Here is an 18,936-nt window from a genome sequence, read left to right as displayed (position 1 = left end):
CCTATTCCAGGAGCTCAAAACATTTCAGATCATAAGTTCATTAATCCTTACGACACATCTGGCAACTATTAATAAAAATGACTGCGAAGTCTTTTGCAGCTATAAATATTAAGGAGAAGTCCCAGGAGGCAAGTGGATAGAAGTATAATTATCTACATCTCACACTATAGACACCGAGGCTCGCAGACATTCACCCAGTGGTTACATGCATTCAGGCTGCCCGGTGAGCCAGTCACAGAGACGGAAAAGGACCGACCTCCAAGCACCAGCTGAACGTGCAGTCACGCTGTCCACTGAGCATCACTGAAGCTTAGCAGATGAGTGGTTTCCAAGCAAGAGAACTGCTCAGAAGTATTTCAAGGAAAAGATGAGGGTCACATCTTGTATCACAGCCCGCCATTTTTAAACTCTGGTTTTCACATGCCACATGAATGAAGAAATCAGGGCAGATCAGCTCAGAATTTCAACCAGGCATCTGAGTTACTGGGAGACCCCACTGCCTCAAAGCATAGAGTTTTAACACCTTGGCAACATGTAAAGACCCTCACCTCCCTGTGAGGCTGCACTCGTGCCTCGCTTGTGGTGCTAACCCCACTCTGAACTGACCACACTGCTTGGCTGGAGTCTTCCTTGAGCCCTTCCTTTTCCCTACGGAATCAGGGACTACCTGGTGAGCGCCGATCCACATCAGTCTCAGCTCGGGCATGATCTCCTCTTCCCGAAAATGCCTTCACCACTCCGGTCCCAGACATACACATATTACAGCATCTGTAATGTCACCCTATTTAGCTCTCTGAAGGGTAGGGATTATGGCTCATTCATCTCTGTATTCCCGTACAGAAAAGAATAACTTCACATTTGTTCATGTTGAATAAATGCATACGTAAATGAACAAGCTAATTACTTAAGTGACATGACAAAGGCCAAATTTCACATTTACAAAGAATTTAGAAAAAGAACAGACATTCTTGGGACACCTGGGTGTCTCAGTTGGTTAAGTGTCTGCCTTTGGCTCAGGTCATGATCCTGGGATCCTGGATCAAGTCTGGCATGGCATCAGGCTCCTTGCTCAGCAGGGAGCCTGCTCCTCCCTCTGCCTGCCACACCCCCTGTTTGTGCTCTCCCTTTCTCTCTCTTTCTCTCTCTCTCTCCCTCTCCGGCAAACAAATAAATGAAATCTTAAAATAAAAAATAAAAGGACAAACATTCTGAAATTTGGGCACTGGGGTGGTAGAAGGGAGAAGAAATATTTTAAAGCAAAAAATAATCACTGTATTATGCCAAAACACTGAATTTTCTGATGCATTTTTTTCTTGTTTGAAAAATGAATCTTTCCTAATAATCACCCCTTACACTGAATTTGAATAAACCCTCAAATGTCATCTTCCAATGGTTCCTAAGCAAGTATGATCCTCAAGATCTTTTTTTTTAAGATTTTATTTTTTTAAGTAATCTCTACACCCAATGTGGGGCTAAAACTTAACAACCCCGAGATCAAAGAGTCACACATTCTATCAACTGAGACAGCTGGGCACTTCCCCCTTTCTTAAAAATTCTAACCAAGCGGGGTGCCTGGGTGGCTCAGTGGGTTAAAGCCTCTGCCTTCGGCTTGGGTCATGATCCCGGGGTCCTGGGATCGAGCCCCGCATCAGGCTCTCTGCTCAGCAGGGAGTCTGCTTCCCTTCCTCTCTCTCTGCCTGCCTCTCTGCCTACTTGTGATCTCTGTCTGTCAAGTAAATAAATAAAATCTTAAAAAAAAAAAAATTCTAACCAAGCACAAGAATGTGAGATGTACGATTTACCTTTGCTATAAATAACCAGTAGACAACCTTTGGGTTTCATGCTGCTGAAGTGAGAAAAATATAATAAACAAAACCAATCTGAGGGAGTGCATATGAACAAAATACTTCCTAATCTCCAATTATGTTCTGATAAAAGTAATGAACAATGGACAGGGCCACCTGGGTGGCTCAGTCAGTTCAGCGTCTGCCTCCTGCTCAGGTCATGATCCTGGGGTCCTGGGATTGAGCCCCACATCAGGCTCTCTGCTTGGGAGGAAGCCTGATTTTCCCTCCCCACACCCCTGCTTGTGTTCCCACTCTCACTGTCTCTCTCTCTGTCAAACAAATAAATAAATCTTAAAAAAAAAAAAGTAATAAACAATGGACGAAAACAGACATATACAATTACTTAAAGATCAAGACTCAGCAATAAACTTACTCAATATAAACGTACTTTCTAAAGGTTATGTTAATCAGAGGCAGGGTGGTTGGGCTGCAAGAAGGGGCACTGTGAAGTCACAGGAGGAAAGCTGGAGGAAGCACCCGCACTGGTTCAGAGACAAACACGTCAGCTGCCTGCAGGATCTGGTTCCTGCAGGTGGTCCCCACTCGTGGAGCAGGCTCAGGATTTACACTCTGGCTTTCCAGGGTGATCTGGTGAAGAGTGTGTGAGCCGTGACAACACCAGCACTTTTGTCCACCTGCCTGGCAATTATATGTCTTATTTTAAATGAGTAACTCAGCATTCTACCCGACCCATCAGTCATTTGTTCGTGTAGACCTGATCACCTCAGGGGCCGCATATCTGGAAGGTGGTAATCCAGCCCACGGGCATTCACTAAGCAATGCCACCCAGAGAGGATGACAGGTGGCCACCAGCTGGTCCCTGCCAGACACACTTTTACCCTACCTGGCACATGCCCCTTTTGATCAGTGACATCAAAGTATCAATGCAGGCATGGGAAGGTGACAATTTTTCTGCCCAATATTACAATGCCTCATGAGGTTTTTATATACACTTGAATAGATTCTTTTGGTTTTATCCTCTTCAAATCTACCCCCCAAACTGCAGTCACAAGAGCTTTCTAAAATACAAAAAAAGCAGTCAATGATTCTCCATTGCTCATAGATAATTTTTCTTAAAATATTTTACTTATTTGAGATAGAGAGAGAGAGGTCAAGCAGGGGGAGGGGCAGAGGAAGAGTACAGTGCGATGGGAAGCAGATTTCCCACCAAGCAAGGAGCCCAACCTGGGCTGAGTCCCAGGACCCCAAGATTGTGACCCACCTGGAAGTCAGATGCTCAACCCAGTGAGCCACCCAGGTACCCCCACAGATAATTATTTTTAGAAAGGAATGGGCAAGAAATAAAATACATATAGGTCCAACTCAGTGTATTTCCATATCTTGACAAGTCCCTCCTTCAAATACTTTAGATTCATTCATTCTATATATATAACCACTGGTAATATTTTTTTAAGGATTTTATTTATTTATTTATTTGACAGACAGAGATCACAAGTAGGCAGAGAGGCAGGCAGAGAGAGAGGAGGAAGCAGGCTCCCTGCTGAGCAGAGAGCCCGATGCACGGTTCGATCCCAGGACCCTGGGAACATGACCTGAGCTGAAGGCAGAGGCTTTAACCCACTGAGCCACCCAGGCGCCCCCACTGGTAATATTTTTAATCAGATCCAGTGAAATCTCTTAATATCACAACTGTGCATTCAACTTTACTTCTTGAATGTTCATCTCAGTATGCCACTCAGTAGGCTCTGTAACCTCAGATGAGGTGCTTTATCCACCTGAATCTCATTTTCCTCAATGTCAGAGTATCTAGCGTCACCCTCTAACTCTGTGCTGTCCAATGTGGTGGCCACCAGCCCCATGTAGCTACTTAGCACTCGAAATGAAGCTATAGTGTGACTGAGGAAGTAAACCTTTAATTTTACTTAATTTTAATGAATAACATGTAAATTTAAAAATTAAAGTGCCTTTAAGTATGTTTGGAACACCTTGGGCACAGGGATCTATTTTTTCAACTGCCAAAGGCAGATCAAGGATTTCTGACAAAAATTTAGCATCCAAACTGAGATGTGCTAGAAATATAAACTACACACCTGATTTCAAGAATTTCACAGGAGGGGCGCCTGGGTGGCTCAGTGGGTTAAGCCTCTGCCTTCAGCTCAGGTCATGATCTCAGAGTCCTGGAATTGAGCCCCGCATCAGGCTCTCTGCTCAGTGGGGAGCCTGCTTCTCCCTTTCTCTCTCTGCCTGCCTCTCTGCCTACCTGTGATCTCTGTCTATCAAATAAATAAATAAAATCTTAAAAAAAAAAAAAAGAATTTCACAGGAAAAAAAAAGAAGGAAATATCTCAGTAATTTTTTGATTGATTACAGATTGAAATGACAACATTACGACTATACTAAGTAAATTGTATTACTAAAATCAATTTGACCTATTTCACTTTTTTTAAATGTGCCTACCAGAAAATTTAAAACATCATGTGTGACTCACAAATTTCTATTGGACAGCACTGATCTAACTCAGCACCACTGTTGAGCTAATGCATATAAAATGCCTGGCACACAGTAAGCACTCGGCACATTTGTAAAATAGCATGCTCTTCCCCATCACTGGAGCCGTTGGTGTCTTCCAAGATACTTCTAGCTTGGTTTACTATAAAAGCCCATCTTAAATAATCAACAATTATACCTGATATAAAATATACATTGAAAGATTCTCCTTGTGTTTATCAGCCCCAAAGCCATTCAAGGATATGGCTTTTCTTTGGCCATTTTCTATGGCCATTTTCTTTCAAATGAAGAACCTTAGATACTAATTTACTCATCCACAAACATGTACCAGGCGCCTGCTATATTCCAAAGACTATACCAGGAACTGGGAATACAGTGTGAGCAAAATCACACAGAGTTCCTGCATGCCTCAGAAATAGGCACTTGAGGTCTAATATCTGATATTCCTATTTAACCTAATTATTAAAAAAACCTAAAAGGCCTATTTCTTCAATCAACAAGTAAACTATCTTATCAGTGGGTAAAAATAAGACCATCAAAACAGACTTATTTCACTATATTATTTATATATATGTTAATTCAACTTATTTGAGGTAGTATATATAGAAAATTTCAGAAACTAATGTTTCTGGAGTTCTCAGAAAAGTTTATTTTTATAGAATCTAGTTTATTTTTTAAACTTCCACATGATAATTGTTAACAGTTACTTAAATATTTATGTGAAAAAAATTTATGGGGTGCCTGGGTGGCTCAGTTCGTGACCTGCCTTCAGCTCAGGTCACGATCCCGGGGTCCTGGGATGGAGCCCTGCATCAGGCTCCCTGCTCGGTGGGGAGTCTGCTTCTCCCTCTTCCTCTGACCCTCCCTTCTACCACGCTCATGCCCTCTCTCCCCCTTGCTTGCTCTTTCCCAAGTAAATTAATAAAATCTTTTTAAAAAACCTTATGCTATTTAGTTTTATGTTATTTTATTTTTAATATTTTATTTACTTATTTGAAAGTGGAGGGAGAGAAAAGCAGACTCCCCACGGAGCAGGGAGCCCAACTCTGGGCTCGATCCCAGGACCTTGAGATCATGACCTAAGCCAAAGGCAGATGCTTAACAGACTGAGCCACCCAGCTGCCCCCAAAAAACTTACATTTTTTTAAAAGGCTATAATTTCACTTCATTCAAAATAATAGTTATTAGTTTTTCAAATATCTATGAAAGACAAAGAATGTTTACTTAAAAGCCAGAATATTTACTAATCTTAAAAATTTTAGGGGCACCTGAGTGACTCAATCCAACCCTTGGTTTTGGCTTGGGTCATGATCTCAGGGTCCTGAGACTGAGCCCCATGTCGGGCTCCGTGCTGAGCATGAGGTCTGCTTGGGAGTCTCTCTCTCTCTCTCTCTCTCGCCGCCCGCCCCAACCTGTGCATTCTCTCTTAAAAAAAAACAATTTTTTAAAAAAATAGGGCGTGGGGCGCCTGGTGGCTCAGTTGGTTAAGCGTCTGCCTTTGGCTCAGGTCATGATCCCAGGATCCTGGGACTGAGCCCTGCATCAGGCTCCCTGCTCGGCAGGAAGGCTGCTTTCTCCCTCTCCCTCTGTCTGCTGCTCCCCCTGCTTGTGCGCTCTCTTTTTGTCATACAGATGGATAAAATCTTTAAAAATAAATAAAATAAAGTAGGGCCTAAATCTAGACTGTTACCTGTTTGGTATACCAGGCTAAGCTAAGAATGGTTTTTACATTTTCAAAATACTAAAAGAATACCTTTTAGTGACATGAAAAAATTCTATGAAATTCAAATTTGGGGGTTATAAATGTAAAATTTTCTTAAAACATATCCGTACTCATTTACTATTAAGTATTGTCTATGGCTAGTTTTGACAGGCCTGCAAAGCCTAAAATAATACTATATGGCACTTAAGAAAAACAGTTTGGCCAATGTCTTGTCTAGAGCCTCATACAAAAGCATACAATGACAATTTCTGAAAAACGACCAGCAGACTAAGGTCTCTTCAATCAACTTCCTGCACTGCCTCAGAAACTCTCATTTTTGTTATTTTTCAGATCAAAACCATACCTTATTGTGAAGAGAACCTTGTCAATCAGTATCTGTCAATACAGTATCCATACATTTCTGGGTCAAAGAGAGATGGCAAAACATGATTTTGGAAAACTAACAGTAGTAAAAGTACCTAAGAATTCATCCTAAAGCAAATGAATGGAAATCATTTGCCTTGAGTTAAAAAAAAAATTTTTTAAGTCTGTACTCCAGAAAGCCTGTGCAAATTTCCCTTTGTTAACTCAGGAACAAGTGAATGTAGCATAACATATCCAAATATATTTATTACGTGTGCTCCTTACTAAATTACAGGGGGGAAATGCTCATATCCATTACTTTTTAAGGAACCCAAACATTAACACTGAAGGCTGGAAGACAAGACATAAACCCTTTTTTCTTATTTTGTTAGTTATGGTGACGAACCCTTGATGATGATGACACATTTATATGCTTTGTTTTATCAAGTCTGAGCAGCCCTACAATAGAATTTTGTGCACAAGGGAAGAAGCTAGTTGGTGTGTTTTTTCTCCATTTTATAATATGGAAGGATCACTGGCATGAAAGATGGAATCACCGACTACATGGGCATCTTTTCAATCAGATTTGAGCTGTGTAGGGTGCTGCTCTCACCCCTCAAGGCTTTGTCCTTCCTCCACGGTGGAAGCAGTATTGAAAATGGAGAAAAATATCCCTGTGGTTGACAAGACAATCCCAAGCAAAGTGCAGGACACTGGAGAGGGACAGGTCATACAACCAAGATAGGCCAGAAATATGACTGTGCTTTTGATGGTGGAAATTAAATCTGAGTATTAACTCTTTAATTCTCCAGATAACCAAAGACACCATCTGGAGTCCCAAAGTTTGAAGTACATAAATAGCTTCATCTGAACACAAACTTCTAGATACATGAAAAAAGCTATTATGCCAAATTAATTCAATCTAACTAATTAGAGAGCAGGAAGTTCTTTCAATTATTTTATGTGCTGTCTGAGAAACACACTTGAATATGAGTACAGATTTCATTAATTGCAGTTCATTATTTTCCAGATTAGTTACTAAACTTGCATCAGAAGGTCAAAGACAGCAATTTTGTCAGCTGCCACCTCTTTCTGTGCAGTATCTTTGCATTTCTGGAATTCAGAAATTGATTACAAACAAAAAACAAATCTCCATAAAAATGAGAAACATAAATCTTTATGAATATTTTCAAACTAAAACATTTTGTAAAATGTAAGAATCTTTGTTTTTAAATCTTAAGAATAAACTGCTAACTTCTACCCTACAAGGAAAGATCCACAGAGATCTTTCCAAATATTGAAATAGAATGCCAAAAAATAACAGCAGCTTGATGTAAAAACCTGCTGACTCCAAAGAACAAGTTAATAAACATTCATCTCTTCGTTAGAGTCTCACCATGGTTATATGTTTGTATCTCTCCATGAGGGAGGGTATCGAACACTCTTGTTTGAAAATGTCAAGGACACACTGATTAAAAGTACTTTTTTGAGACTAATCCTTCCTTCATTACACAACTTCTGCCTCTCTTCCATCTAACAGTGAAAACATAGCAGTGAGTGCTAGGAACAGGACCTATCCCAGGACTATTTTTACATTCTTAAAATCTTATTTTTTAAAAACAGAAGTGACAGAAATACCAGTGTTTGTTGTTTTTTTTTTAAGAGAGCACCCTGCTATCTCTAAATCATCCTACTTATTCACAGCTGCTACCATTCTCTTTGTTAATTTCATCTCTGTCATTCTACACGCCTTCCACCCCCTGCCGTAGCCAGCCGCCCTTACACGGTTCTCCCGCCTTGGTGCTGCCATCACTTGAATGCTTATACAGTCAGCTCTCTTAGTCATTGTTTGGTCAGGCTATAAATAACTCCTCTAATCCTTCCTCATAAATCATTTCTGACGTTATCCCCTGAAATAAATCCAATGGGTCAATGGATTTCCCGTAGAAACATATCCAGAACCAAGTGCAGTAATCTAAGTGTGGTCTAGTGATGCCAAGGGCGGTGTTCAGGGGAGTCCGTGGGGGTTTCTTCGTTATTGTGACTATTTCACAGAAGGACTTTAGGCCTCCAAACTGAACTGGGACAGAAATATAAAAGAGGAAGAAGTTTTAATAACATTCATCATAGTTTGGTGGGAAATGGAGAGGAAAAGCTTTACAAATGATAAAAAGATTAAGTTGGGGGCAGGGTAGAAAGAAAAGAATGTGCTATCATTCATGGTCTATTTGGTTATCATGTACTATATCTGTTGATTTTCAAACCATTTTGGGGTTCTTGTTTTTGTTTTCTGTCAATCATACATTATATGTCTTCAGCAAGGTTACTATCTATTTGTTATCTCTAAGTTTTATGCATTATTAACATCATATTTATTCTTTCCCTTACTATAGAATGATCCAGATTCCTTTCAGGCATATGCACTGATTTCTATTTTTTCTGGGTTCTGTCTTTGATGTTACTCTATAACACAGTTTTTTAATCTGGTATTGGTTATTTAATGAATGAAATGAGTGCACTAATAAAGCACTAGTAGCAAATGAAACACAGAATCAAAAAGAGAGAGCAAGCTTCACAGCACTTGCATATCTCTGTAGGCTACTGGTTGAGTCACACCATTAGATACCTCAAATGGAGCTACGGCAAAGCCAGGCACTAAACGGAGAGGTCTAGGAATGCTGGTCAGCATGACTGTGTTTTAGGCTTCCAAGACTGGTGACACAAAGACAGGCCACAGGCAGGGTGTGCCTTTATTTCCATAATGTATCTAACAATGTCTCCCATGATCTCTTTGATAGAAAGAAGAAGAAATGTGGGCTGGGGGTGGCAGTTACTGAACATGCAGAGCTGAAACACTGATCTGTCACCCTGGGCCTTGAGCAATGATCTTGAATTGCCTACGACAGGGTCCTCTCTCAGGCTCTCTAATGTTCAACATTTTGTTTATGACTCAAGTGCAGACAGACTATGCCCTTGAAAAGTTTGCAGATGATAGCTAGAACACATGTATTTTTTAAAATAATTACTCAAGAAATATCTTGACATTCTAGGAGCACTAAAATGAAACTACGATGAAAAATTTTAGAAATCAATCTAAAGTTCCTTATTTAAGTATTTTTACAGAAAACAATAATAAATGAACTGCATTGCCAAGAATGTAAACACACAAGGAAATAAAAACGGCATGCTAACTGACCAGAGGCACAAAAAGCTAATACTGGCCTTTACAAAAAAGTACAATCATGCGCTACTTTGGTAGAAGTATGTTATTTAGAAGAGGAAGATGACAATTGTACCATTTTCAAGCATGGGCTTGGAAATACTTCTGGGCTCCCCACTTGAAGCAAGACCTGGACAAGACAACTAAAGAATGATGAGGTATTTAGTATCTGAGATATAGTGGGCAAAGCTATAGCTGTTAAGTCTAGAAAACCTCCTCCTTAAACGCTGGGTCAAAATGGGGGGGAAAAAAGAGAAGAAAATCTCCTCTTCCGCTCCCTCTAACTCCTGGGTAACAGCAGGGGAAACTCTGAGGCCAAGACTGGTTGGGAATAAACTGATCTTTTTCCTGGAGGACTTGGGAGTTCCACTGGGAGAGGCAGGGCAGATCATCAAAAAAAATAAGACCCTCTACTTTAGGTATCAAATCTGATTTCCAAGTGAATGGGATGGCATTACAGTAAAGACAACGACTTTAAAAAGCTGGGGGTACTAAAAAAATCTAACGAATACAGCACTGTTCTTATGCTGTTATTTTGAAATCCCACTGGCATTACAGTGCTTTTTTTCCAAGGATGAAACACCATTCAGACGGCAACAACTTAAAGCACAAAGTGGCCCACAGTAAAGGAACCTCTATTTGACAATGTCATTTAAAATTACAATTTACTGTTCTTAGAGCTTTAGCAGAGGTAGTCAACAAAACTGAGATGAACATAAGCATCTTTGATCAACTAAATCCTACTGATAAACTTAAGTTTTCTCCCTATTTAGGAATAGTTCTTTAGTGGAACTTCCATCAATCTAGGGAAGAAAGTTCATAATTATGTCTTGATATCACAAGTCCCCACTCAGGTCTGATTCTCTCCCCTGTAAACTGTGAACATAGTTCTTTATACCACTGGATGACACTGATACAGACAAACTACCTAATATTATAATCTGAATATATGTCGATGATCAACCAATACATATTTCATATCAACCATGTCCCTGCCTTCAAGGATTATATTCTTGATTATTTTAGAGAGGAGCTAATCAATAAATATATAAATATAACAATAACATCCAACTGAAAAGATTAAATATGGGAATAATGTACTGATGTAGAAGCAGTTGTTTTAGATTAACTGGTTGAGGCCACTCTAAATGCAAACGTACTTCCTTAGAGTGGCCAATCTTAACCATTCTAATAGCAGACCACCCTATTAGAGACCTGGTAGCCATGCAAAGACATTGGGAAACAGCATTCCAAGTAGAAGGAAAGGCAAATGCAAAACCTTCTTCAGACCAAAATGAATTTCATGTGTTCATGAGGTAAGAAAGAAAGAGGGGCACCTGGGTGGCTCAGTCGGTTGATCAGCTGCTCTCTCAAATAAGGAAGGAAGGAAGGAAGGAAAAGGCCAACATGGCTTAGTGTTGTGAACAAAGAGGAAATAAAAGGCATAAAGATTAAAGGTCGGAGGACCAGATCATATAGGACACTATAAGGCACAGTAAGGAATTTAGATTTTATTCAGTGAGAAGCAGCTGAAGATTTCAAGCCATGAACTGAAGTAAGACTTTGGAAGGGCACTTTGGCTACTTCGTGATTAAAAGACATTATAAGGCAAAAAGTGTCAGACAGACCTGTATGTAGGCTGCTGTAATCATCTGGGCAATAGACCAGAGTGGGACGAATGACTAAGGAGAAATGGAGATAACCGGGAGTCACTGGATTGGAAGTGGTACCTGTGAAATCTTACCGGTGGACTCCGTGAGGTATGAGCAACTGGGTAGATAGCTGTGCTACAAACTAAGATGGGCATGTATGTTTTTTTCAAAGATTTTATTTACTTATTTGAGAGAGAGCAAGAGAGAGAGCACACGCAAGGGGAGGGGCAAAGGGAGAGGGAGAAGCAGAATCCCTGCTGAGCAGGGAGCCTGATAAAGGACTGGATCCAAGGACTCTGAGATCATGATCTGAGCTGAAGGCAGAGGCCTAACTGACTGGGCCACCCAGGCGCCCAACGGGCATATATTTTTAAGCATTTTGTGTGCTGGGGGTAAAGAGACTGGTGAACTGAAACCAACAGTAATGTTCTGCATGGGTAAAATGTGAATGCCTAACTGATTCACAAGTGGAAAAGCTTAATGGGGATTTAGCTGCATGAGGCCAGAGCTCAGGGGCAGAGTCTGGACTGGAGATAGAAATATCAACACTATCAACGCAGAAATAGTTAAAGCCATGGAACCAAATGGGATGACCCATGAAGAGAGGGCCCAGGATGGAGCTCTGGGGCACCCGAATGTTAGCAGCCTGATGGAATAAATGGTCCCAGAAAAGGCAAGCGAGAAGGATTTGAGCGGTCAGCAGGAGGAGAACAGGCAAATGTTGCCACACTGACGCCTAGAGATGAAAGCGTTCCAAGTACGATGTCAAGTCAGAAGAGGGCACTGGAACGGTGAAGGCAAGATGCAGGTCCCCGGTGGCCTTCAGGAAAGTGGGGGTTTCACAAACCAACTGGACCATTTAGTTCCACCACTGGGTGTCTTCATTAAGACCAGTTTTGTATTTATATTTTCACTTATTTATAAAATATAAAATATCTAGGACCACTTTTTCCAGTATCTTTGGTCATATATGCTCAAAAAAAGTAAACCGAATGGACAAAATATTGCACAAGAGATCTTCAAACTATCTCAAGATTGCCCTTCCTAAACTGAACATTACAAAATGCAGTTATCTGCCATCACATTTCTAACATGTGATTGTTCCTCCTCTATATCCGGAAGAACCAATCATTTACTGGCAAAACAGTAAAAACAATTTATTGTAGTAGGTGATCTGACCTGCCATATCAAAAACTCAAAGTAGTTTTTAAAAGCTAACTGTTAACTATAGCAGTCTGATTCAATAACTTCTGATGCCACGCCAATTTCCTTTAATTTCTAGAACACTGTCTTCACCAAACAGCAACAGAAAAAGAGTGGTTATCCAACTTTACATTTTGCTCGAGTCCCCTTGGGTACTTATAAATACAGGTTATAAAGGTACCCCAAATGGGGTCTGGGTTATGAGGTCAGGCTGTTTTTGTTGTTTTTAAAGTTACCTTCTTAAAAATCTACCATGGAAATTCTGACAGAGTCCCCATGCATCATACATTACAAAACAATAACATGGAAGTTTAAGACAGAGTAATATATGCAACAGCAAATCCTTGGAAAAAACATTTTTGCTAAACCCCAACCAAGTATTAGACTTGCTATTTCTTGTAGGTCTCGTGGTCATAGATTCTTTGGTAACTGTCAAGCACTCCTTATGTGCTTAGTTAAATTTAGTTCAAACATCCAAAATCGTGATGTTTATTTGTTTCATACAATATGTGTACATGTCTGCTTAAGTACATTTTTTAGACAATGCTAGATTAAAAAAATCATGTTATCTGTAGAGCAGCCTTACAAAACTAATACCACTACCCCTGAATATGCATTCACAAACTCAGATAATTCCTTTAAATAGTTAAGGTCTCAGACAAGGACTCACCCGCATTTCTGCAATTATGAATGCTTTACGTGAATGTGGATAAGCTGATGTCAAAAGACCTATTTCAACAATTGCACTTGCACTGTATGTGTTTTTTAAGGAGTATAAATAAATCCTCATTTATCATTTTCTGCTGAATTCACACCTATATAAGACTGGAAATTACATTTCCAACAGGCTTCCCATTCACCATTGCATAAGAGCAGTTTCCTGATTATGTGGAAAAACCTTTAAGATTTTTCTCTAAAACTTATCTAAAGGCTGGGTAGAGAGTTTTAAGAAAAGGGGGAAATAAAGACAAGTGATCACTTTTAATATTTTAAATGAAGGAACAGGTAAACCACAGCAGAGGAAAAAGAAGTGGAGAGGGAAGGACAGTGATGATATAAAATTGTTTGAAATAAGAAATGAAATCAAGAATTAAAAATAGAATTACATTTTCTGTTTGGCAATACACAAACGACACTAAGTGCACTTCATAAATTTTACTATTGTTGCTCTAAGTAATATTACCATAAATCACATTAGCAGTGTACTCGGCATTTTTTAAAAGCAAAAAGGATTGAGACTGTCAATAAGTTTCAACAGCTCTGTTACCTCAGAAGAGAGTAGAGGAGAAACAATCACAAGCTTTTATTAGGCCTAAAAGCCCAGTTTTAAGGCCTCCCATCCCTGCTACCCCTCTCCCCCCAGCGTCAGTGCAACACAGAGTATCATTCCGCCAGGAATTAGAAATGTTCACTGTTGCTTTCCTGATGCTTTTACCTGATGTGCAAGGGGAGAAGGCTGTTTGCCTCTTTTCTCATCGCGGACAGGGAAGAGAGACTTCAAGAGCTTTGGCATCTGTGGCACAAAGGATTTTACTGGATTCAAGTAGGAGGCCGCTAGGCTACTAAGTCCTGTCAACAATATCGATAGGAAAAGAGATCAAATGTAAACAACAATGTAGACATTTTCTCTCCTATAAATTTGCCAAATTTTACTTGTAGTGAATCTAATAACATAAATTCTTAAAAAGTATCCTTAAAAAATGTTAGAAAAACGTAGTATTATTATAGCTGCCCTCAAATACAATGTTGTTTCCTTTTTCCAATTAAAGAACAGCAATTAGGGTAGTTCTAAAACATCCTAATATCCAGTGTTCCTGTTAGTATCTGAAGGGTAATCCAACCCCAGTCCTTGTCACTAACTGGTTCACATACTAACTTCTGCCCCAGAGTAAGATGGGGTTTTTCATTTTTAAATCACACAGCTTGCGGCGCCTGGGTGGCTCTGCCTTCGGCTCAAGTCATGATCTCAGGGTCCTGGGATCAAGTCCCACATCAGGTGCTCTGCTCAGCAGGGAGCCTGCTTCCTCCTTTCTCTCTCTCCACCTGCCTCTCTGCCTACTTGTGATCTCTGTCAAATAAATAAATAAAATCTTTAAACAAAATAAATCACACAGCTAATAACACACATGTATAGCTCTCTATCTACACTTTAAAGTCTCTGAAGTTAGGGACTATGTCTTCTACAATTTTAGTTTTTCATATCTACTTACTGAATAAAGATAATGAAATGGACCTTTTAGATGGAGGGTGATGTTTCAGTTGTTTTCACAAGACAGGGATTGATGCCCTAAACAAACCTGCTCTAAATTACCAAAGGCTGGGACACCTGGGTGGCTCAGTTGGTTAAGCTGCTGCCTTCGGCTCAGGTCATGGTCCCAGGGTCCTGGGATCGAGTCCCACATCGGGTTCCTTGCTCAGCAGGGAGCCTGCTTCTCTCGCTGCCTCTGCCTGCCTCTCTGCCTGCTTGTGTATACTCTCTCTCTCTCTCTCTCTGGCAAATAAATAAAATCTTAAAAAAAAATTTTTTTTAATTACCAAAGGCTGGGATCAGACATGCAGATGATGCCTCTGATGTAAGATTTCTTTCCCCTTAGTGAATAAAACTAAATTTCTAGGAAAATGTAGTCTAACTCATAAATGATAAAACACTGTATCCACATAACCCTTGACAAAGAACAAGCAAGTCAACCTGAGGAATTTGTGTGTGATATCGCCTGAACAGAAACACACAACCACCCATGTACCTCTACCCCTAAAGTAACCCCTGAAAGGACTCCCAAGTTCATTGGTAATACAGTTGGTACACGGACCCATACAGTTCCAAGGTTTGCACATTTTACATAAAGTATTATAATATTAAATCTAAGTAAACTGTGAAAAGGTAAGGATATTTTATAATCATGAGAGCAATCATTAAAAACAGAAAGCAAAGAGATAGCTATAAATGCTAAGAGGTATGTTAAAACTGAGTTCAAAAAAGTCAATTAATTTACAGGAAGGCAAAAATAGGAAAGAGAAAAACAAAACAAAGAAAACAAACAGAAAATAAGTTTGAGATGAATAAAGAGCCAGAAGAATATAAGCATCTAAATGCTGAAAAAAAAAATAAGGAAAATCTAAAGTTCTATATACAAGAAATTAACATTCTACACTGAAGACGACCCCTAATTAAAGATCTAGCTAATAATCTATCAAAGGCTGCATATATCACAAAGAGAGACAATCAGACATGATGTGTGTCCTTTGGTAAATACACAAAACTACCTCCCATTCCTCCTTCAAACTGGCCTGAATCTGTTCAAGATTATAGAGCTAACCACCAATTCACAGGAAATATGGTAGACAGAGAACTCATGTTTAAAAAACCTCATGGGGATATAACCAGCAAAAGTAAGAACATACAGAGTCTACTGTACAAAGACAGTCTCTTCACCACATACAATGAATGGGGGGAGGGGAGAGGAACATATACATTAAACTTTAACTCAAGACACATATCAACTCATCAGAATATATATGAACCTTACACTTGGATTTTCATTCAAAATAACTACAAAGTATTTTTGTTCCAACCGGAGAAATACAAACACTGACTAGATGTTTGAAGATATTGGGGAATTATTTTTAAATTTTCTTAAGAGTGAAATGTTATTGGGGGTATTGCTTTAGAGATACATGTACAAATATTTAAAGATAAAAGGATATCTGAGATTTGCTTCAAATTAATCGTGAAAGGGTGCAGAGAAGTAGCAGTAGAGATAAGTCAGACTGGTGATGAACTGATCATTCTGAAGGGAGGGGATACCTAAGGGCACCATCTTGTTACTCTTTCTACTCTTTTTTTTTTTTTAAGATTTTATTTATTTATTTGAGAGGGGAAGAATTAGAGAGAGAGACCCCAAGACGGGGAAAGTCAGAGGGAGAAGCAGACTCCCTGCAAGCAGGGGGTCCGACGCGGGATTCGATCCCGGGATCCCATGACCTGAGCCAAAGGCAGTCGCTTAACCAACTGAGCCACTCAGGCACCCCTACTCTTTCCACTCTTGTATGTTTGAAATATACCACAAATACCATAGTAAAAGGATTCTTCAAACTTAGAACAAAATAAAAAACATAAAAGAAAGGGCCTGTCACTAACAGATGATTGTTAAATGTACTGATGTCTTACAAAAAAAGATATAATTCACAAAAAATTAAACTCAGAAGAACAAAGTGAGATGCAAGAAGCAATGATGAGCAAAGCAAAGTAGTAAATACGTAAACCAAGTAAGCATTAATTGTACATTATTTAATTTTATTATTATTTTTTTAAGTAGGCTACATGCCCAGTGTGTAGCCCAACATGGGACCTGAGCTTACAACCCTGAGATCAAGACCTAAGCTGAGATCAAGAGTCAGATGCTTAACTGAATGAGCCACCCAGGTGCCCCTATTATGAATTTTTTTTTGAAGATTTTATTTATTTATTTATTTGAGAGAGAAAGAGAGAGGAAAATTGAGAGGGAGAGAGAATCTGAAGCAGACTTCAAGCTAAGTATAGAGCCCTATGTGGGCTCAATCCCATGACCACAAGATCATGACCTGAGCCAAAACCAAGATTTAGACTCTTAACTGACTGAGCCACCAAGGCACCCCACAATGTTTTTTTAAAACAACAAATTTGGGGAACCTGGGTGGCTTAGTTGGTTAAGCCTCCGACTTATGATCCTGGCTCAGGTCATAATCTCAGGGTTGGGAGATGGAGCCCTATGTTGAGCTCCATGCTCAGCTTAAGACTCTCTCTCTCTCTCCCTCTGCCCCTCCCCCCACAACTGGCATGCACACATGCATGCTCTTTCTCTCAAAAAAAAAAAAAAAAATTTTTTTTTACAGAACTTTAAAACAAGGTCATACTCTATGAGCCAGTAATTTCACTCCTAGGTATTAACTCAAGAGAAATGTTCACAAAATGACTTATACAAGAACAAACTTTATTAACAGTAGCCAAAAACTGAAAACAAACCAAATGTCCACAGACAGAAGAACTAATTAAAAATTATGATAAATCCAACTGTAAAAGTGAAGTTTTTCTCAAGAATAAAAAATAAATTACTGAAGGATGCTGTGGTATGGAGATGTAAACAGTAATGATGAATAAAAGAAGCCAAACACAGAAAGAGTATATACTGTATGATTCCATTTGTATGAAATTATAGAACAGGCAAAACTAATCTGAAAGGATAGAAATCAGAACATTGGCTGATCGTGGAAAAAAACTGGAGTCATATAAATCTTGTATATCTTGACTGGGGTATACAATGGGCAAAAGTCATTAAATATGACCCATAGTCAAGAAAAAAGCAGTCAAGAGAAATAGACCAGGAGATGGCCCAGATGCTGGATTCAGCAGATAAAGACTTTAAAGCAGCTTTTATACACAGGTCCAAGGAGGAAAAGAAGAATCTGATCTTAACAAATGTACAGGTAGAGAATATCAACAGAGAAATTAAAACTTTAAAAGAAGAAGCAACTGGAAATTCTAGAGCTGAAGAGAATGTAACTGAAATAAAATATTCTCTGGATGTGCTTAACAGAAGGTTGGAAATGGCAGGAGAAATTATGCAACCAGAAGAAACAAGAATAAGATTAAAAATACAAGTTAAAAAAATCAGAGCTTCTGTGATCTGTAGGGTAATAATAAGCAATCTAACATGTGTAATTTGATTCTCAGAAGAGGAGAAAGAGAGAAATGGTCAGGGGGAATAATTTAATGAAATAATAGCTGAACATTTCCTAAATTTGTTGAAAACTTCAACTTACAGAAGGAACCAAGAACATCAATGAAGTGCAAGCAAGATAAGAGCAAATAAAACTATACCTAAGTACATCATAGTCCAAAAAAACAGAGAAAACTATGAAAGCAAACAAAGTAACAGTGTAAACAGAAACATAATACATGTAAGGAAAAGAGACACAAATGATGACTGATTCTCAGCAGAAAAGAAATCTAAAAGATAATGTAAGATTTCTAAGTGCTGCTAGTGGAAAAATCCTACCAAAAAAAGTGAAATAAAGATAATCCCAAAAGGGGAGAGCACTCTTTCCTAAGACAACTGCACAATAAGAAATACTGCAGAATATTCTTTGGGCTAAAGAGAAATGATATCAGATAAATATGAGACTTCAGGAAGGACTAGCTAATGCCAGAAATAATAAATATGAAGAAAATATAAAAGATTATCTATAGTCTCTTTAATTTCCTTAAAAGACAGTGGCTATTTTTTTAAATTTTTTAATTTTTAATAAACATATAATGTATTTTTAGCCCCAGGGGACATTGGCTATTTTAAAGCAAAACGAGTAACATTGTAAAATGGGTTCATAATGTCTGTAAAAGATACAACAATAAGAAAACAAAATAAGGGGGGATTGGGAACAGGCAAATGGAATTATACCCTTACCAGGTTCTAATATTTGTGCAGTGGGAAGTGATATATTACT

At 39.0% G+C, this 18,936-nt stretch overlaps 1 protein-coding gene across 1 annotated transcript in view; it reads right to left on the bottom strand.

Moving 5' to 3' along the window:
- The window catches only part of KIF13B (kinesin family member 13B), a 195,586-nt gene that overhangs the window by 11,704 nt on the left and 164,946 nt on the right, over positions 1-18,936 (bottom strand). Inside the window, exon 36 of the mRNA XM_080796223.1 lies at positions 13,892-14,025. Coding sequence (XP_080652349.1) covers positions 13,892-14,025 — 134 coding nt within the window. The remainder of the gene's footprint in view (positions 1-13,891; positions 14,026-18,936) is intronic.

This window comes from Martes martes (assembly GCF_963455335.1).
Source record: "Martes martes genome assembly, chromosome: 2".
NCBI lineage: Eukaryota > Metazoa > Chordata > Mammalia > Carnivora > Mustelidae > Martes > Martes martes.
The sequence above is the reverse complement of the archived record's forward strand: the minus strand, read 5'-3'. Positions and strand labels throughout refer to the sequence as shown.